The 23,146-nt window shown below is 35.6% G+C and overlaps 1 protein-coding gene across 1 annotated transcript in view; it reads left to right on the forward strand.

Annotated features, from left to right (window-relative positions):
- Positions 1-23,146, forward strand: part of LOC126815227 (uncharacterized) — a 72,856-nt gene that overhangs the window by 42,140 nt on the left and 7,570 nt on the right. The window contains exon 2 of the mRNA XM_050540786.1: positions 15,678-17,617. Coding sequence (XP_050396743.1) covers positions 15,678-17,617 — 1,940 coding nt within the window. The remainder of the gene's footprint in view (positions 1-15,677; positions 17,618-23,146) is intronic.

The raw sequence follows: 23,146 nt of genomic DNA on the forward strand, positions 1-23,146 counted from the left end.
TATTGAACAATGGCTGATAATGCTTTTTATCTTATCGGGAACGGAGACACTTGGCAGATAAAAACAAGTTTGATCGAGATAATTTGCAAAAAATTACGAAAATTGCTCCAACTTAGACAAATTATGAAATTGCGTCAGCCACTACATTTTCATAACATCGAGACGTGTATCCAAAATTGCTTAAGGATATTTTTTTAAGTGAGTGTTTTTATATATGAATCTGTTTGTTAGAAAATACTTATACATTTCTTATACATTTCCCTTCTTTTTAGCAATGGCGCACACAACAGGAGAAAGGACAGAAATGAGAGTTTAACGTCTGAACAATACATACTTCAGTCCCTTTGAGACAAGTATATGATTTTATTTGCTCATGGGCACATGTGCAATGCTAGGGAGTAGAATTTTACGTGCACGCCAACGTTTCCACAGATGGACCCCAGTTTCTCGTTTTATTCGAACAACTATAGCAACCCTTTGCGTGCCAGCCCCGCAGGCGCTACCCATGACAAATGGGAGCCGATCTTAACAAATCCGGAAAATCTTATCTGTCCGCACAATGACAGGTGCCGTTTGCAAAGGGCATTTCTTCAGTTACATCTACCGAACACTTTATTTCACTTCTTAGTTATCTGGGAAGTTAAATAGCTAATAATTCTTGTTTTGCTTTTGAAAGGTTATTCTGGACAATGGAGACTTTTACGCATGAATGTCACACAAAAAGGATGGCAATGACACCACCGACCTTCACCGCCTACATAATACCAATCAACGATTCTTTTCTTTGTTTTCCAGACGTCTGGACAATGCATCATGTACATGTATCACATTTATATTGTTTTTGGCACGAACATGCAGGTTATCTGGAAATAGGTATGATTGGTGCCAAGTTAGTCTGTTGTGTCTTTTGTTTATTTGACAAAATATATTCATGTAGAACATTTCTCCTGGGTTATCCGATTTGCTCATCTCTGGCAGTGTCTGCTCAACAAAAAATAAAGCTATTATCGTTTAGTTTCGCTTACAATCGTGTACGTCTAAACTGCATCAATTGACATGATGCCAAACGTAAAACATACAAATGATTGTTTAAGAGTTATTTTCGTTACACTGTTCGTCGTTATGATATACATGTTTATATTGTTTTAAATTTATACTTCATGCATTACAAAAAGACTTTGAATCTACTTAGCTATGCGATTTCCAAGTGGTATTACGTGTCCCAGACAGGTAAAGCATACCCCCCCCCCCTTGTGCAGGACACGGTGGATTATATAAATCAAGATTGCATAAAGGTTAAGATGCTAATTATAGGAATGTTTTTATGTTTTTCCGTTATTAAATACTAAACTTATATATTGTACTTTTATGTTCCACTCGGCATCTATTTTCTTGTACTCGGTTGAACTTGTCTTCAGTCACCATCACATCCGGTGTTGTTTGACTGAGACGTTTTAGTTATTCATGGCATCAGTTATAATTTCTAAATTAAACTTTTTAGGTCACTAATTTGGAAACCAGAAATTACGCCACGTTACAACTAAATCTGTTTTAAGTTGAATATATTCCTGTAACATCAAAGTTACAAAATGAGTTTCGAGTATTGTTTTTCTTGAAGCACAGAGCATTAACTGGAGAGAATCGCCTCATTTATACGAGTGATAATCGTTACATAAGTTAACTCATCGTAATAAAACTCACAAGTAGTTGAAACTTCTAACATTGTCAAATAGTGCGTGCTACCCATTTCAAAGAGTTAATGACACTTCCTAAAGAAACTTTTAACATTTTCGGATGTCAACCATTGCTAGTTGACCAGGAATTGGTGCTTTCGAGATTTTCTCAGATCATTAAAATCATAATATTTGATTTGAGACAGGGTCTAACAAAACATCCCTGGGTTAAAGACATTTTTATATTTAAAACGGGTTCTAGTTTAGCGGGCGCCTATATTGGTAAATGATATGAACTTTTAGAAACCATCAAATTATAGTCAATTCGACAACGACTTAATGATAGAAATGTAACACTATATGTAACTTGGAACCAGGAAATATAATACTGTTCCTAAAAGCATATGGTAATTTTTTGTTTAGAAAAAATCGAAATAGTTTAATTACAAGTGATAACCGTGTAGTCACAATTCATCCGAAAATAGCGGAAATTTGGAATATGCACACTGACACATAATATCCGACAAAATAACTTATAACTGACATTGCTGTATCGTTCGCTATCGAGTAGTAACCAACCGATAAGTATAATCTCTATATTCTACTTCTATAAGCAGTCTATACATTAGGGAATATGAACTACAAGAAATGCAAGCAACCGTGATGAGCTACAGATTATGGTATAAAGAATAGAATTTGTAATTAAGGTAATCGATGAATAACAGTACAGGAGATTGTGAGGCGGGGGGGGGGGGGCTTATTTTTTCTTGCCGATACAAAAGAGCAACATAAATTGTTAAAGGCCCACTGCGACAGAAGGACATCAAACAGTTGCCTTATTTTAGGTCAACCAAAACATTAAGGGCTCGAAATTATCGTTTTTACGTCGACAGACGATGGTAAGATGGCGATGTGAATAAATAGAAAGTAATGTGAACTTTAGATGACCATAAGTTAGGTGTACGATTCTACATTTTGTTAATAAACCCATTGTCTTGTGTTCGATATAATATAAAAATGGTTTAAATATGTAGTTCTCCTATATCATAACCCCAAGTTGACCTATTTAGCTATTTGGTCATTTGACAAACTCAGAGTAAGGTTCATTTCTTACCAATTTCCCTTTCTTAAAGAAATCTCATTCCGTTCCATAATGACCTATTCACACCAAGTAGACATCAATTGGATGCTTCGTCTTCATCATCGTTCATCGAAATTGTATTTCAGTATCATATTTCGTTTCGTTAATTGCTAATTCATGAATCTGAACTAACGGTTGAGGCTTGGTAGTTTACAAAAACAAGCCACTAGAAAGCTTATAAAACGGCTTGCATTAAGCGTTTTAGTTGTAAAATACACAAATTATAGCTGGGTTTCCTGTTATCTGTACTATCAATCAGTATATCTTGTCTTGTTGGGTAATTAGTCTTTACTTTATCTTTTCTTTCACAAACAAACGATTCTTTCTTTCCAGCTTTATTCTGTATAGTTTACCTACTTTACGCTATTTTAGCTACTTTTTGATGTTTCTTTTATCCTAAAATTTTCAAGTAGCTTCTTTCTGTTCAATCATACCGACACTTTTAATTTGTAATAGTTTTTCAGGGGTGCTTTGGGTTTTTAAAATTTTGTACCGAAGTTGCCTACAGTAAAATTTATTTGATCTTGCCTAACAAACAAAAACTGGAACAAAGTGTTGTAAAAACCCACTTAAACGGAATCCCTTTCAGGGGATTTGGTTTTTCAATAGATCTCGCAAGGTGTACCTTGTTACTCTCTCGTTTAACCCCACCTTCTCCTAACAGGGGACCGGCGTCTACTTGGCGTGCACGTAAAAGAACCCCTGACAATTGGAATTCTAAATGAGAATAGGCCATAGCGCCGCTGTACTGGCAAAATGTTCCCCCTAACACTTTGTATGGCGTATTCCCATCGTCAATAGCCCAGTGGGTGTAGGACGCTAAACCCCGTTTCATTTTATTATACGTACTTGTCCTAAAATTAGAATGCAACCATTATCACAAACCGTCTGCATCCACTTGTTCTTTGTCATCATAATCTTATTAAAAAAATACATCTATTGCATCCATGATCCATATCCAATTCCATTTACTATCAACGTAGTCTCGATCTAACGCGTCATGCTGCGTAATATAACAGTACTGCATTTTAAGCCTGGTATAACCGGACTCCATCAGATCTCTCCCATTTCAATAAACCCTGACTTTTTAACAATGCATCAACTTCATGAAAGGTCTTAAAGCAAGTAAGAGATTATGCATATGGTTCGCATATGTTGTTAGATTATTTTCCTGCATTTTACAAGAACTTGTAGCTGACTAGGCAACGATCATGATAAATGACTTTCAGTTCTCCACATTCCGATATTCTTCAGCATAATTGTTTACTGACACAATATTCTAAAATGTCTATTGAATTTGAGATACTTCACAAATTTAGAAAACAAAAACATTTTTTTTTTTCATTACACACGATCTTGGATATCATTTTGTATTGTCAAAATATTATATTTTCTTTTAAAAAACTGGTTCTAACACAAACAGTTTAGAAAAGTGAACCGTACAAACTTGAGAAGTAGTATCGGGTTCTCTATAGGCGCATTATTTCTAATTTGGAATTAGAAGTGGGAGCCAGCCGGGGCTATCCTTAATATTGCGTAATTTATTTTGTCTGGGTCTACTTACAAGCGTGCAGTAGATCTGATATCCAATTATAATTTTTTTTCCGTAAGATCCGATATTAAGATTTACTTCTAGGTGTCTTTGAATTCTCAATCAATACAAATAATTACATCATTTTAAATTACCGATTGAAGAACTATTTCTGTATATCATTAATTGCATCTGGCCATCAAATTATCGTTGAACGCTCGTCAATATTCACGTAGTAGACCGAGTTTATCAGATGATCGATTTCAACAAATTTACATATATACACGATATATAATATTGGGTATTAGGTAAAATCGAGTGGAATTCCCTACTGTGTGCTCATGGTGCGATCATTTGTTAGTTATACCCCCTTCAGACCGGGATGGTGCCCTTACGGCGCCGCTACGGCGACGGAAGATGGTCTTGGACCGCGTCAAGATCGCCCTAAGCTTAGTAAAATCGTGGTGGAGACGCCAGATATCTTTATGGTCGCAAATGATCGCCGAGTCACGGCGTTTGTTTTGAGTATGTTCTGCGATATGACCTGGAAAGCTGTGAGAATGCGTTAATTTGAACCGTTAATTCATCATTGTTTGAAAAATTATCCAATTCCTGCCTACGTAAAACTATTTCATAGTTTTTCTAGAACATAATTTATCCTCAATGCACACTTCTCCTCAAAACATAGAACAGACAGTACGTTAATTCAACAAAAAATAACAGTAAATGCACAATGTGCCAATCAAATTTTGCGTTAAATACTTTTTCACATATTCAATAAGCACCAGACCTGACAGACGTATATACCCAAGTAAAGTGGTTGTTGATAAGCCCAACCTTTGATGTTGTCAGTAGAAATAGTTGAACTTTTAACAAATTTGTTGTGAATCAAAGATGAGATGAAGATAAATGATATAGCAAGGACAGTTGTTTAACGTTATAAAACAGTTTACTTTTTGTCATTTTTCTGAAATGTTGCCATTATTCGGTGCTTGTTACTCGTTATCAGACCAATTACAACTTAGATAAAGTTATTTCTTTCTCAGTAAAAGTCTGGAATGCCAGCAAAACTGTTGAGTACTTTCAATGTATCTGTTATCCATCTAATTATACGTTTGATAAAGTACCTTTTTAAAAACAAAAAAAAACAAAAACAAAACAAATTCGTTAACTTACCAAATTACTAGTATTTCAACTATTTGCAGACATTATAAAAACTGTCTAAGTTAACATGTGGAATGTTAAGTCCACACAACGCATAATACCAATGGAATATTTTGGTAGATGAACGAAGGCCACTTGTCTCTCTATATAGCCTAAATACCATTTAAAGGAGCTAAATCGTTAATATATGGGACCTAGAAATTGGCTCAAATGGGTCGCAACGCAGATAATAATGTAATATGAATGTATATAAACTGATTTACATTCAATCGTTTCTGGTTTTACTGTAATTTCTAATCAGTTATGTTCGGCGAAATACCCAGAAGTGTCAATCTTTAGGCAATCTCTAGCGTCTGGTTATTCCAGTCTACACCGATAGTATTTATTGCGCATGCTCTCCAGATAAGAATATGAAGTCACCGTTTGACTTGACTTGTGGAATATGTCTAGCCTCGTTCTTCAAGTCCCTTTTTACAAATGTCGCTGAAAGGCATTCGTGTACCAATGGTAAAATGTTTATTTTGTCTTTTAAAAATATTGGATATCAGAAGTTCATCTTTTCCCGGTAAGATCACAACATCAATGTTGATTTAAATTGATAAATAATTGGTGTTTTCAATGTCGAAGACTTTGCGTGATACTGAGTTAGAGACTTAGCTACTTTAAGATGTCTTTGATAGGATTCAAAATGGATCTCTTAGTACAACTTCCATACCTATAGGTCAATTCGATATTTAACAAAGGGTAAATTGGTTCAATCAATAAATGATATATCTTGAAGTATTCAACCCCTACTGTCATAATTCATCAATTTATACTACTACGTCTATTTCCATGTCTTATTAACGTCTCATCAGAAAGAAAGAAATAAGGTCAAATCGGCTAAGGCACTGATAATCCATAAAATAAAGATGACGGTCGATAATAAGCTCTAAAATATAAAAGAATTAATTGGAGATTTATTATAGATACGATTTTATCAGGTCAAGCCATTTAGGAGAGAGGTCAGGCATAATCAATAATACACTATTTAGGGAGATATACAATATATTTGAGCTTCAAATATTGTCATCCCCAATATCATATCATCAATAATTAACATATAATTACACAATTTCATATCATATCGAAAAGTATACAATGTTTTCAGAAGGTCAAATTGATGGTATTTGAGTATAAATTGAAATAGATTTTAACTTTTTACCTAATTAAGAAGGACATGCCATGTAGTGTTTCTGTGGTTAAATGTTTGCCAGGACCGCGGCGTTACCGCATACTCTTTATCGAATTGCAGCTGCCAAAGACTCTTTTACGTGCACTCAAATCTGATTGACTAGACACTTCCCTTGGCAAACCATTCGTTCTGCATCTCTAACAAGGGAAAAGCAGGCTACAAAATCCACACACTTTCTCTGCCACACCGTGAGCCAGCGCCATACCGACACCGTCACTGATATCACTGGAAAAAAAAGCTAAAGTAAATGCATATTCATGTTCAATGTAACGCCGAGATTATGATAGAAAGAATAAATCACACCATGGTGTGTACTTAGGAGTTGGCAATCCTACTAGAAATGGAAAGTTAAAAACTCCCACAAGACTAAACCCGACTTCAGAAAGCGAGAAAGTTATCTATTTTGAGTGATAACAACGTATAATCAGCGATAAAAACTCGATTTATCTTGAATAATATTTCATCGTTGAGCAACATAACAGAATGTCCATTATTGATAGGTACTAGTTTATATAAGACCGACTGTCTGTCGATACAACGTGGTGTTAATTCACTGACTTCTATTTCTAAATAAACTCACGAACCTCCCTGGAGTAGATAAAACAACACCTTGAATACGTAAATTATCTCTATATTTACACTGGTATACATATACCAACTTCTTCCGTCAGTATAACTTGCTACATATCCCTTGGGGAGTAACAAGGCAGACATTGTCTTCCAAGATTGCGGTCAGATAAAGTGGTTCTTCTGACGTGTTTATACCTTTTACAGGGGAGGTAACTTTTTGCCTGTGTATGATTTATTACTATTCCATTAAGTGTTTGGTTAACGACCTTTTATTATTTTATACTTTTAACATCTAAAAGTAGCGCAAAAGCATTCATGGGTGAGGCTACTTGTTTATGTCTATCGCTTATCTATTCCAAAATTTCGAAGCAAGCGTTTACAACAGTTTGTTTTATCATTCAACGCACTCTAAACACTAACTTTCGGAAAGCACCAATTTGAAAGCAAATATCACATAATGCCCTCCAATAGTTCTGTAAACTGTTATCTTTTTATTTGTAAATTGGAATGACCTATACATGGAAATAAGTGTAAGTTTAAATAGAAACCAACCGGGCTAATGAAATGTTCCTATTTTATTTTCTGAATAGAAGAAAGTTTAATTTGTTAAGGAATTGTCGTTGTTATGGTACAAACATCAGTGAGTTATGTTTTTAATCATAAATGAATTAATGATTTGAATATGGAATGTCAAGCTATGTGAAGTCTGTATACAAACTGTTTGATTAACTTTATCAGGACAGTTGATGATGATAACACGTGGTTTTGTTTACAGTAATTACAACCGTTCAAAAACACAATTTCCGCTCTTTTTCCCTTTCTCATAAAAACTTAAGCGTTTACCATCAAACGAACTAACAAGATAATTTCTGATAACGCTTTACTCGCTTCTGAAAACATTTAAAAACACGGAAGTGAAGTAAACACAACATAAAAATACAAATTAAACAAACAAACACGTACATTTTCCGGTTCTCTTCAAATCTTGCACGTTTACTATTAAAAACCAAGAAGGTTATTTCTTAAAACGATTTGATTTACGTCCAAAATTATTTAAAACAACAAAGTTGTATTGGAAGAAACAGAAAGAACATTGATTATTGCAGAAAACAATTTACAACAGTGATAGAAAGAGTTCCTGAAAGTGTGATTTCATGAACGAAATAGAAATCAATGAAAGAAAATCATGTCCCAAAAATCTCTAACAAGATTTAATATAAACCTGCGATCAATTTAACCAATAAGCTGAACTTCAAACGCAACTTTAGTTTCTTTTATGCTTCCTTAATACAGTCACTGACATGTGCACGTGTATGCGATCAATTTAATGCACGTTCGTGTTAATAATGATTTTGTTTAGAAGAGGGTCTGGTGTCTATCATAATGAAACACGAGAAACGTAGTAGTTGAAGAAGATATTATTAAAAGGTAGATCTGTAAATTACTGAACGTTTAATAAAACATGAAAGAAGCTAGTATAAACATATCAAACATATTCTGTTAAACAAGAAGGCGACTGCTACAGATCATTTGGATGTTTTGGAAGGTTTTGTGGTTATGTGTTTGCTGAAACGAAGGTGGTTTTATTACCTTGACAAATTCCATGAGTTGCTCTAAATGATATTTAAAGAGATTCTAAAATAGTTTTCATTACCTCGCCATGTGCACGACATCTATTACTTCTTTTAGGTAAATAGGGCGATAGTTTCGATTTGAATGTCAAAGTGTTAAGCTACATAGGCAAAGTAACCTCGGGGCAAATGTTCAATTTGGGGTTTCCTACCTAGTTGTTGACAAAATTCGTTATGCAAGTGAATATTACATTTTTGCGCCATCACCAGTTTGAATCTCATCCATTCATTCACTGGAAAACGTAGACAAGTGTTGGTGTATTCATTGAATTTTTCCTCCAATTCTCTTAAGGAGCTCTCGGCTAAAATCGAACTACACGTATTCCCGTTCACAAAGTATCATGTATGACCAAGGAATAACCAGAAGTTTGTCGAGTGGCTTGCTGCTATAGATCATAGAGAATGTTCCTAGACTTGGAGTATTTGAAGAAATGACCGTACGCAGTAGAAGTTTAAATCTTAATAGTTTAACTGTTTCGACTGAAAAGGGTGGCGTATGATCCGGAATTGGCACTTAAACAGGAATAATCAAAGAGTTAGATTGTTTATTAAACTGAGTAGAGAAATTGTCGTATATATGAACGTTAGAATCTTAATGGGCTAACCATATGAAAGGCGGGACAATGAATGAAAAGACTGGTCAGTTAAATGATATTGGTTTTGATACAAGAATTCTAAGATTTCGATCAATTATTAGATGGGTTTTTGTAGATATTCTAAGGTTGTGAACTTGAAATCATTATCCTTAAGTTGGTGGAAAATGTGACGGATTGAGGGCATAAATAATAATCTAGCTTACATACCAACATGTTGGAAATACCGCACTTGTTTTGGTTCACTTAATAACAGTTGAACGATCCTGATTTACAGTACCCGAGTTCACAAACAAATACGACTGATAGGAATCGGGTGGAAACGAAAAGCGTCTGAATACTTGTTCTTTTTACAAACTGTTTCATTGATAAAATCATTTAAATACCAATTTTATTTTGAACATCATGTAGGTCCAATGGACACTTCCGTTTGTTGATTTGCTTTTCTTGGGAGAGAATACAGGACTTGTGGTCAAATTTGGATCTCAAATTTGCAACACAAAATATATATCTAGAACGCCTAAGATGAGAGGCAGTATGAGGTGAACGAATAGAATCTAGAACTACTCCGCGCCTCTGTCCATATATCTTATCCGCCGACCCTTCCATGTCTAAAGCTCAAGCTTGTAATTCTTGTTGGTGGCTTTATTAATAAAATTTTATCGTTTTAGCAGTTATACCCCAAGCCCTGTTGTCTATGGCGGTTTTTGGCGTAGGTTAACTAGAAACTGCAATTTACATGTTTAGTAGACCTACCTAATAGATCATGTTTAACGCGACTAATGAACCACAACCCCCGTGCCACAAGACAATAATTAATCTGTCAGAAGTTAGCCATTTTTCATTTTTAACTTATCAGTTATTTTCTCATGAGCGTTTGTTTCTCCGGTACTAGTATACTCTTAAATTGTTGCTATTTATATATTTCAAACGTAGAGTTGTAACTGTTGCTCTGTGTAAATGTAAGTGAGTTTTAACTGATAGTACTCAACATTATAATTGCTGATATCTAGTGTTTTCAGATTATTGATAAATATTCTGTTGAACTTTGTAATTGTGCATTATTGAGAATTAAAGTAACGCCTTAAAGTATGCTACAGCAAAGATTGTATGTGTGGTGTTACTCATTATATTAAAGAATGATAACCTAGTTTATGTATAAAGGAACTCTATTCTGTAGGAGCAATGGAAACTTTGTTAGAAAACATGGCATTTGTTTCATAATAAAAACACATTCAAGAAACGTGATATATGGTATCATGTAATCAAGATAAGGTTATTGATACATGTTGATCTCGACTACATTAGTCTTGGTCACCATGCAATACAAACCATATGTTTTATTGTATATGTAGAAGAAAAGGGTTATATAATGTATTGATGTACCGATATATCTGTAGTCTAGACTCATTTACAATCTAGATCCTCTTATATCATTTAGTGGTACTGGGAAACAAGTGAAATAAATTGTGGGGGCTAATGTTATAGTAAATTTAACAAAACCGGCCCTTCGCCCCCTTCCCACACACTAAAAGCATGGGTTTCCGTTTACTAAATATAATGAATTGCCTACACTATGTAAATCTCCAGGGCCAGTTTGACCAGACTCTTGACATTAATTCTGTTAAGTGTCAGCGAGAAAGTCTTGTATTTAATTCATTGGATATCAATCGAACTCTGCAGATTGAATTGTTCCTTCTTGAAACATGTTACGGATTTCGAGCGTGGTCAATCAACATAGTGCTATTGTTGTTTGCCAATCAACCGCAATACGAAGAATGTGGACCTAAACCAAATATGTTTCCATGGTTTGCTGTTCTGCTTTGGGATCTGTTAATTTGAAGGAAACAAAATCATTTGAAAATTGGATTTCATTTAATTCTCAACTTATATGACTCAGTCGACAATGTAAATATTTTACTGGTCCATGCTGGGTCTTAGTTAACATTGCATACATTTTCAAAGATTTTTGTTCCTCGCAATTTTCCGGCGTGGTTTCCTCTTGCAAGTGGTACAGGACGGTGACGGTGTATATCCGTTCAGATGGTACAAAAACCTATGTCCTGTGTACACATTGGCATGCACATAAAAGAACCCTTAACAGTTAGAATTCGAAATAGGAGTAGGCCGTAGTTCAACTGTTCGGGCAAAACATCCATCATAGCACACTGCATGGCGTTAGCCCGCCTTCATTAGCCCAATCGGTGCAGAAAAGAGAACTTTAAACCACATGTAATTTAATTTTCTATTTCAAAGACTTATTGATCATCTTTGAAAATGTGTTAATTTCATTTGAAACTAAAATGAATGTGTGTAGTAGGATCTGTTTGTTAACTGCTTATGTCAATTTCTTAAATTGATCTTTCTGGTGATAGTAGGGAATGTGACTGTCGTCTAATTTACTATAGGAGCATGCACCTTCTGTTAATGTCACTTAGTTAATGATATTTACTTGGTATATTGGTAGACTTCGGGTGTTACTATTCGTTACCGTTTTAATTGAATTTTTAACAATTTAATTGTGATTTCAACTGCTTAGTTCAACCAAAAAGGCTGTTGACGTTATGTCTGAAAGTCAGGTTTTTGTTTGCTAATTATGTAAAGGTTGCCGTGAATTTACGTAAATGCATGTTCAAGCCAAATCCAAACTGTTAAATAGTTTTACAATGTTGCTGTGTGTGTTGCACGGGACATAGTATGCTTACACCTTGTATTATAATTTACATTGGATATTCATTGTATATCATTGAGTTTTAACCAGCATTTGGCTGAAAACCAAATTTAATTCACAAACACAACAGGTAATAGTATCACCAATTTGTGGAAGACAAACATTCTTAGCTAATCGTCAGTACACTAGAACTCGGCTAAATTTAGAATCTACGTTACGACCTAAAAGTATAGATTTCTGAGAATGCAAGGAAAAAAATAACTCTAGTACCAAATTAACAAAGGTGGTGAAACCTATATGTCAAATGAAGAAATAAGAACATGTTTTCTAACAGAGTATAAAACTAAAGAAATGCTGTAAGACCATAAACATATCAATTTTTGACGGTTTGCATCTGGTGAAGGGAGAGAAACCTATAATGGTATTTCACATCGTCGTAAACAAAAGATCTGGAGAAGTCATGTTTATAAAAGTAGATTTAGTGAGCAAAGCGTAATTTTTGAGACGTGCATCTGATCCTCTTCGGTACAGTCAGATCAGAACAATCCAGTGAAGGCGTCAGATGTCAGTGCAAATTTGGTACCAGTTTTGTTTAGCGTCGGTGTTTTTCGACCCCCTAAGCGAGTATTCAGCGACAAGCGTTAACATTGGAAAACGATGCTTTATAATTAGCCACGAATCGAGAGTGTTGCATAAACAAATACAATGGTGCCAATTGCGGAAATGGGAGTTTTGCTGTGCACAGGCCTGACTCGCTGCCGGATTCGAGGCTTAGAAGCGTTCAATAGACGAGGCCAAGCAGATGGGTTGGAATTAAGTATGAAACAAACGATTTAATTTGGTATCGATAAAGTTTATACTGTTCGACGAAAATGATTTTACTTGTACCATCATAGAATTTACGTAAGTCTGCTTCTGAAACGAAATAGACGCCATTGTTGTCTTATTTCATGACCGGATGTAATTTCAATTGATTTTATTGTATAACGGATTAATTAAAAGGGCGCATCACGACTTGTTTAGTCTCACGTCTGTATACAAGACAATTAATAAGATATACGATGAAGCCCTAAACGTGTGGTGCGTCACGTTTCAGAATTAAATATGGCGGTCGTTCTGATTTATAAACCTCGGATCCATGTCTTCTCGCTGTTCTTACATACCATTGGGTTTTAGCTGTTAGAAAATAATTGATTTGTTGGAAGGCATCGCTCCAAGGGATATATCATCAGTATTTCGGTATCCTCCTGTTCATTTAGACCCCAGCTACATGGCCCAGTAGTCCAAAAGTTTGCATACAAAATAACTGCTATGCTCCTTAAATGAGAGGTGGTATCAGTTATTCTAAAACTTGTAAGCATGCCATGTCTAGTGCACTACAGCAGGCTATACAATAATAGACATTGCATCATAACTACACAAAAAAACAACCAGAACACAAATACAAAATCGATAAAACAAAAATGTTAATTTTGGAGTGAAGCTGATAACTACATGACTCAACGACAAGACAACATGCCTCTCAACGATGAGTCGAATGATAAGTGACATGGGGTGTTCGAGAAAGAGTAAGCTTGCCAAGTCACCACCTTTTGTAAAATAAATTAATATATGTACTTCACACTCAAAGCCAGCCCAATATCAATGAAGCAATTTTCTGGGGAGACGCACCCCCGCTCGAAATCAGTTTTATGGGACAGCAATTCCGTTGGTTTTCTAAATCCCGATCAACCTCTTCTCTACGTTTATTTAAAACGTCTGAAGCCATTTCTTATTTAGCAAGTTTCCTTGACTAGCATTTTCTGCATTAGCACTCTTTTGTATTTTTCGAAATTACCAATTAATAAGACTGGCTCGTTTTCCAGGGTTTTGATTAATAATATTCTACTACATACCGAGTGTGTACATTTTAAAATAATCAATGTACTTTTTCTTCCCCGTTTGATTTTTAACGGACGATCAATCGCATATCTGGTCGATATGTTACTCAATCTGTACATTATGTCGTCGCATCATGTAAACAAAACATTAATCTTATAGTTCAATCGAGCGTTCAATCATTGTTCAATCTTAAAATCAATCCTCGTGATTGCTCAATCTGTGTCGTTGATCAATGGAATGGATGTGGTTCTAATTCTAGGACGTTAAATCCATCCTGATTGGCTGTCTATGTCTCAACTAGTTAGATGTGAACATGTAGATAAATCAATCAACACCACACAAGATTTATCTTTTCTATAGATAGTTTGTTACTGTAGAAAAACAACCGATAAATTTCCTGTTACATTTTATATTGGTGTGTGTGTGAAATAGCTTTATTGAACATCCGCTTCCACCAATGTGATATCGCCGGCAATAATATCTATCAATGTGCTAGTACCTCTATAAATAGTAACATGGCAGTGTATGCTTTTGCTCCCTTAAACCCACTTTATAATTGAAGTTCATTTGGTCATTTCCGACATTGCTCTTTGCAAGATCTATTATTAAACCAGTTACGACATTAGGCCTTTTGCTGCTAGAACCAAAGTAACGTCTATATTGACTGTAGAACAAACCAAGATCCTGAATCTTTTGTAGAGCGAGCGACACTCGAATATTCGATAAAGTTTCAGGGAAATAAAGCTCTTTCGGTACCATAAAAACTACATCTCAGTTACTATTTATCCTTAACCCTTAAAAAATTAATAGTCAATGAAATGAAATGTGTGTTACAAGTTTAATTCTTTAAGTGTATTTAACTGTTTGTATACCAATATAACTGTATTAGGATTGACCAGACGTTAAACAAAGTTAAAGATGGTCAGTGTCTGGTAAACGACTAAAGAAACTATATTTGCTCCATTCAGTCAGCATTAATCATCAAGATTTACTTGAACAAGTTACAGGCGGGTAGAAATATCCCACCCCAGACTAATCAATGGTAGGACTAACTGCCTAATCACCGCCATTATTAACACAAACACCAGTTCCTATACATTTATATACAAAGGTCTCTATAGTGATTAACTGTAGATAATCGAGTCTACAGTTTATAATGAGTCAATTAAAGATGTGATGAACGGGACTTATAGAGACGTTTCTTCCAATCTGTTAGTTCTACCTGAAGTAATTTCAGTTTAAATACAAATTTGTCTATAACGTCATACTCTTTGAAATAAACGAAAACGACGGTTTTTATTAACACCCGTCATTTTTCTTTCAAAAACACATTTTGAAGTTGATTGCCTTCTGAGCAAATTGCGTTTACCTTGCATGCCTTGAAAATCATTTCTTGGCCGTGTGTTATGGTCAAAATGGTTGTTAACCCATCAAGCCTGAAAAGATCGGTAGCACTCTTTCTGTATGTTACTTACACAGGCCTAGGGATGAAACGTTGACACCAATTTGAGAACATAATATATTTACTTAATTATCTGAAATTAAGTGTTTATACAACTAACGAATATCTATTAATTTCTATTTTCAGATGCTGCTTGGACGAGTGACATCGACTTCCTGTTTGATCCAGACAGAGCTCATCTTAGTGATATCCGTTCTAGCTTTAATGAATCCATGGTGTTTAACGAGACATATCACGTGCCGTCGTCTAGGACGCCATCTTCCATTTTGACCCAGAGATACTCTCTAACTATTGGGTTCGTCAATTTTGGCGCGGCCTTATTAGCCATCACCGTCAGATACGCTGCAGTCTTTTGGTTTACAAATAAGGTTTTAACTACAGTCTTTGCCCTTCAGCTATTGGCTATGAGTTTAACTTCCATATTTGGATTTTGTGGGTTTTCAGTACTGTATAAAGTGTGCTATAACAACCCATTGTATCACAATATTACAGTTTCATTAGGGTGTTCCACCATAGCGGCGCTGTACTTCATTGGTGGGTTCGTCCTAGTCGCGTCAACTATAACTGTTTTTGAGTACGGTTCGATGTATTTTCACCAAAAGTTTAAAATTGTTGACCGAAAACACAACCCGGAAACGTACATTAAACAAACTGTCATTGTACACAGTGGCTGCCGTGGTTACATACCTCACACATGCGCTATGGTTGCATTGGTGATAATGGTTGTGTGTAAAGGACCTGTCCTATATGATTTGATTTCGGTTTATCGTTTATCCAATGATAGTTTAGTTTTAACGTGTGTGATATTTGAAGTGAGCTATATGTTATTTTGGATCACGTTTTGGTGTGTTCTTACCATCAAACAACAGTGGAAGTTTAAAATTCTCGACTACGTGCCTTTAAAGAAACCTGTGTTTATGATCGGCAAGGAGAGTGTCGTCAAAAACCCCACTTTCGATTCAAAGCGACTTGAACTTGAGATGATGAATGTTCCAAGAAGTAGATCACCGCTTCCGACTTACGACGGTATTCTGGTTGAAACCCGCGAACCTTCCATGTCAGAGGATGATATTACAGAAACGTCTGAGAACCCTAATGAAACGTTTTCAACTGATTTGGATTCAATTCAAAATGGCGGTGTAAAGAAGAAAATGTCCCGCAGAAATGGCGCGCGGGTCACTTTCGAGGATTCAAGACGCACAAGCTTAGGTGTCGACGACAAACGAGCACGTTCACGATCACGAACTCCTGTAATTGTAGAACCGAATCACGTGAACGTTAAAGTAGACGTACATACGGGAACCCAAAACAGACCCCCGGAAAATAAGGAACAAAATAATCAAGCCTCGAACGGGCTGTTACGTCAAAACTCGGCCTCGACTTCAGTGCCTCGTGAATATAGAAACAGTTTAAGAGATCGACCCGATTTCTGTACTAACATAAATAACTTATCGTCGTGTTCTGACGAGGCTAGTTGTAGCACGGCTTCTGAACACTTACCGACATTAATGTCATCATTTAGAGACAAAGTGCGCGAATCATCACGTGCGGCTAATAATTATAGAGAACAGAGAAATAACATGCTAGAAAGCTCTGGGTCGTTTAGTAACGATTCCTTAAAACGAAAACAAGGAAATTCAGAACCCCAGTGTGAAGATGTGTATTTAAAAGTAAATTTAGACAATTTAGACCTCAAAAACCATATTTGTGATTCGCCATTAAGGGCAGGTGTTACAGACGGCCCATTAAGACAAAACAGTAGCTCGGGCTACAGTGACGACAGCAAGTGTAGTACTTTTAAATCACCATCAGATTTATCCCCCCTGTCAAACTCTTCAATGAATGGAAGTGTAAGTCCAGAAACTATTATTGGAAATAATAAACTAGCAAATGGCAAATTAGATTACAATAATACAGACAAAGAGTATTTATTTCCAAGACCCGTCCATTTATTGGTTAAAAAACCGGAAATAGGAAGACGTGATTCAGCAAATTATTCCTTGACGTCATCACAGGATACGTCGTCGAACGATTCTGACCATGGACACGGTGGATTGTGTAGTCAAGTATGACGTGTTATTTTTTGATTGGTTGACTGCTGTGTTTTATAGTTTGTTGTGTTTTGTTGTAGTTGACCTATAAGTTATTATTTTATTTTTTTGCATGGTGTTATATAAATTAACAAGAATCTTTACTATGCATTAACTATTATAAACTAGAATGTAAACTGACATACAGACTACTAAGCTGTGCTAATGGAAATGAAATGAATTGGAATTTAAATCCTACTTTCAGCAACAATGGTCTATTCGGATTCGGAATATCCCGAGGAACATTCTCGGCCAACACCGGGATCGAACCCAGGGCCTCCACGTTAGCGACCAGTGCCTTACTCACTAAGTCACCACGGCTCCCATGCTAATACGAATTCAACACTGGTCAATTAAAATTAGCGAGAATTGTTTATACCCAGTAGCCTAGGCCTACATGTCTAAAAGTTACGTGAATAGTTAGTATTTTACTCTGCTTCACTGGGTGACATTACTTGGATTTTGCGGAATTCGTCCTCTGGACTTAATATTTGGCCACTGGTTAGAATCCAGGAGAACGCTAGATCGAAGACGGTCTAGCACAGATTACGTCATATGTGGTTTAGGGTTAGAGTAAGGTTTAGGGCTAGGGTTAGGGTTAGCGCTAGCCCTGTTTACATTTCGAGACCTTGACGAAATCTGCAACCCTAACCGTTACCCTAATCCCAACCCACACTCCACATTATGACGTCATATGTGCTAGACCGTCTCCGATCTAGCGTTCTCCTAGAATCCATTGTGCTTATAAACATACCGGCCTTCCACTCAGTTCAGTAGAGTTACCTACCCCTCGTAATACTCAGGCTATAACTATCTTATTATTGTATGATCCAGATTCAGATGATCGAGACTTAACATCATGCAATTCAGATGTTGACTTTGACCACAACTCCGATACAATATAAAAATCAATTAGAAGACCAAGTGTATCTAAATTCAGCAAGAATTATCCACGTACAATTACAAACAAATGGAATCGAAATGAAATAGCGACAAAGCATATTTAATTGGCATTTAAAATAGACTAATATCGAAATTAGACATAGTACATGGTCAATATCTCAATTGAGCAAATTTATACATCAGCGCATATTAATATTATACCCCTTTTGAAGGAGTGAATTGTTACATAGAGCAGGCGTCGGTGGACTTTTAAATATGTTTGTACGGAAATCACATCTTCATGTGAGGATTTGACATAAAACAGGGAATGATTTACTCAAGTAGCAACTGAATGAGTTAATCCTGTGTCAGCTGCATGTTTGCATAATCCCTAAGATTTCAGCTATTTAGTTTCTAACACTCGAGAAATTGCTGCTGGCGCCAAAAAACCTCCCTCAATTAAATGAGAACATGGTTTGTTATTACGCAGCGCATGTATCTCTCCGCACGGTCAATTCTTTGTTTACACTTTACTTGAAGATCGAAGGGGAAGGTGCCGTCGGTTAATACAATCGAAGACGGTATAATGAGCTTTAAGGTTTAGAAACAGGAAGGGTGCAGTAAACACTATGGAACATTCATTGTTTAAGAACTTGAAGCAGTTTCTTCGGAAGAATAATTTTATATGTGATCCCAGTGTAAATTCTTAAGTGCGAAACTATCACTGGCTAAACAACAATAACCAGTTTTCATCTATAGATGTAGAATGGAATACACCTGAGTTCGGTTTTATTAAAAATCCACCGTGTTTAGATTTTCTCTGATAAGAACCTGTTCTTTCCGTGTTTCCGGTACAATAAGTACAGTATGAAATATTCTTGCACTCAGTAAAACATTAAATATCGAACCAGTATCGGCACATGAATAAAATTTAACTACAGCGTTTTCTTATGTGAAATCTAATAATGACAAATTAGCAAGATTAATTGGTAACGTAAGATCTTTTCATGTTAATTTATCATGATGGATTGGAAAACTATTTTTAACGCCTTGGTTGATTCAGATAAAACTACTGAAATATTCTCTTTCAATAAAACCAATGTGAACAGAAATGTGATCACACCCTCTTCCGATTTCTTTATACACGTGTTATTACACGGTTTCAAACTTACGGTTAGGAGTCAGATTGTAGTGTAATACGTTATACGCTTTAATGAACCGTGGGCGTATACCCCCTTCAATGTGCTAGCTTTTAGGGAGATTTGAACAAATAACTTTCTCAGGTTGTATGGAAGCATTCGGTTTCCATAAACGAGTACTTAAAATAACTATAACATGCCGTAATTGTAAGTGCTGGAGAAGTGTATAACACAGAAACCAATAAGACAAACCGGCGGACAAGATAGACAGCAATATACAACAAAAGTACTCTCAAATCAAGTGAATGGATCCGGGGGCCTTTCAGACTAATAATGTAGTCTGTAGTCAAAGTCCAAACACTGCGCTGAACAATATGAATCTAGAACAAGAATTCTTCTGAAAGAACGACAGTTTCAGTATGAATCAAAGATGCTTTTTATACGCCCACATCGAAATGTGGTCGATTCGCTTGGCATATGTTTCCTTGCCTGGCAACCTATCTTTAAATCTTGCTTTAATGAATTTTTTAGTCACTTTCATACATTATCCAAAGACATTTCTTTAATAAAGTGATTGCTCCCATGGATGTCAAGGTTATGACAAATTCTTTACGGATTCACAACATGAAATGAGTATATAACTACTATAATGCATGTGTTATGATGTATATGATTCCCAACCCGTTTTAGAAGTTTGTGTTATATAGATATGATGTATTTAATATATAAAGGTTATTGTGTAATAATTTGTGAGCCATTTGCTGTTATAAATAACATGGAGAATGTTTTTTTTTGGTTTTTTTTTAGTTTTGTGTGTTTTGTTTTATATTTTTTAAAAGTAAAACCTCATTAGATAAAGCTTGCAAACAATATTTAAAATATATAATGTACGCGGTTTCCATTTACCGGTACCCAATGTTTATTTCCTGTACATGTATTGCAACGTTATAATCGAATCATTTAGCTTACGGGATGAGGTATACATCTCTCAATTAATCCTGTATGGTAGACGTGCCTAAATTATGGGGGTGTTTCATATAAGGGTGGTGGGAGGATTGCAGGCAGCCAAACTGCAGAGAAAACGATATTTACCATCCAAATTAAAATCTGCAATCTGCATATCTATTTCAGAAACACAGGTATTTCTGTATATACCGAACATGCGTCTTTCTTAAAGTTATGGCAAATCTTGCTAACTCCTGGGAACAACTGATACTATTAAGTCTAACATAATCTCTGGTGAGATTGATTGCACTTTAAAATAGATGGTGCTATAATATATTTGTGAGGAAATACAGGCTGGAAATTAGCAAGGCATAATATTAATATAATAAAAGTACAAACCCCCACTGTTCCGAAATTGTCTTTCCATAGCTTAACAAATTGACTGACATAAATTGTCCATGTGATTTATTATTTTATATTTTGTCCTCCATATTAAAACGATGTTGCAGGATTTTAACATACAGTGGCTTCAGATCGCAACAGGGCCTAATTTAACGTGCCTCTGGATAAAAAAATCCGTGCTTTGAAAATCTGAAATCCGTGCTTTGAAAAAATGCTATGGAGTCTTGTGAATCTGGTAAAATTGTATGGGGAAACTTAGCTATCATTATGCTCATCGACCATTTCTGTTTCAAAAGTTTTGTATTGTTGACTCATTCACACCACCACCTAATGCACGAAAATTACATAGCAGAACATCGTGAGGTCCAGGTGACAGTGAAGGTCCGTTTGCCTTTGGATGTTTCTGTGGATTGTTAATGATACTGACAAACGGTTATAAATCTAATTATATAAATTCTGTTAAATTATGGTTATAAAAGTGTAAGCGTGTTATCGGAAGTCAAATTCTGGAAATTTTCATGGAACCTCAAAAACACCGGAAACCGTGCGTCGCCAATAGAACCTTAAAAATAAGCCCCGGATCATAACGTCGGTAACTGTGTCAAGCTTCAATCCCCGGTTTTACGTGACGTGGAATATGGTCATTTGTCTAACTTCGTCGATTTTCTGCGGTTTCCTCCTACTGCCCCTTCAGACAAGCGAAGTATTTAACTAAAGATGTACCATATGTTAGCCTCATAATGGTCAAGTTTGTGTTAGGTGGAACTTAAATCTATCTCTGCATGCATCACAAGAATGCAAGAACATCTTGTCAAATCGTTCTCGGTAAAGTCTTCTAATTCTGAAATTAATCATCTAACTGTGATTTGTCTGCTGTTCTGTGCTATCAAGATTTATGTTCCTTAGGAAAGAAATAGTCTTTTATACATTACATAAAGTTTCATTCAAAATGTGTAGAAATTCAGAATTTCAGAGTGAAGACCCCCAATCGACATTTGCTACGGGTCAAATTAGAACCAATTCAAAATACTCACCAGCTAATGGAATATTGGAACCATATTCAAATTATGTAATGATTCTCGTCTGAGGTGGGATATCGTCGCCCCAAGGATCAAATCTTAAATAACAGTTCCAATTAACGCGACATGGTGAATAGAGATACGCGAAAATGAACCGGAAGTGACGGCACCTTGAAAAGCATTTACAGTGACGCTATTTTTCAACGATAGCACAACTCGTATGCCATTTTGATCATATTCAATGCGCTGTTATATTTTAAAGATTCTTTTTAGCCAAGATGTCGTGTGTCGTAACTTCTGTCCGTCGTTAAATCGTTAAATGATTTATATTTTTAATGGCTGGGACGCTTTCAATCAATATCCACAGGTGATGGTGGCATATATCCATATAAAGAAAAGGGTTGACCGTTATAAATAAACATAACGTTACCTTTTAATTCCGTTTAAACAATTATCACTTGATAACCCTCAGATTATTCTTATCTGGAGAACATGCGCAATAAATGTTTTCTGTGTTGACTGAAATAACCAGACGCGTAAATACTACCGGTGTAGAATGAAATAACCAGAAGCTAGAGATTGCCATTCGACTGAGACTTCTGAATTATTTCACCGAACATAACTGATTTGAAATTAGAGTAAAAACGGAAACGATTGAATGTAAATCGGTTTATATACATTCATATTACAGTATTATATTCGCTGTGACACATTTGTGTCAATTTCTAGGTTCCAAACATTAGCGATTTAGCTCCTTTAAATTAGACCTGTTAGTATTGCAGTATTGAGTGGATCTTGGTGTTATTTTTTTTTTATTTAAAGAATTCAATTCAGAGTGAATGAACCCTGATTAGGGAAAATGTTTCATCATATTCATATTCTACCTGCACCGTTGCGTTCTTTTCTATAGATATTATAGATCCGTAGCAACGTAAGAGATATTCAAATCCATTTTATGAAGTGCCCTATGGAATGAATGAATGACGATCATCAAGTCAATAACAAGCGATAAAATTGGTCCAATTGTGCGAAATCAACCTAAACAAATTTTTACCGGTTTGAAACGAACGTATTGGAAATAGAATGCTCAAAAAATACCAACAAGTTAATCTTGACTT

This window comes from Patella vulgata, chromosome 3 (genome assembly GCF_932274485.2).
Source record: "Patella vulgata chromosome 3, xgPatVulg1.2, whole genome shotgun sequence".
NCBI lineage: Eukaryota > Metazoa > Mollusca > Gastropoda > Patellidae > Patella > Patella vulgata.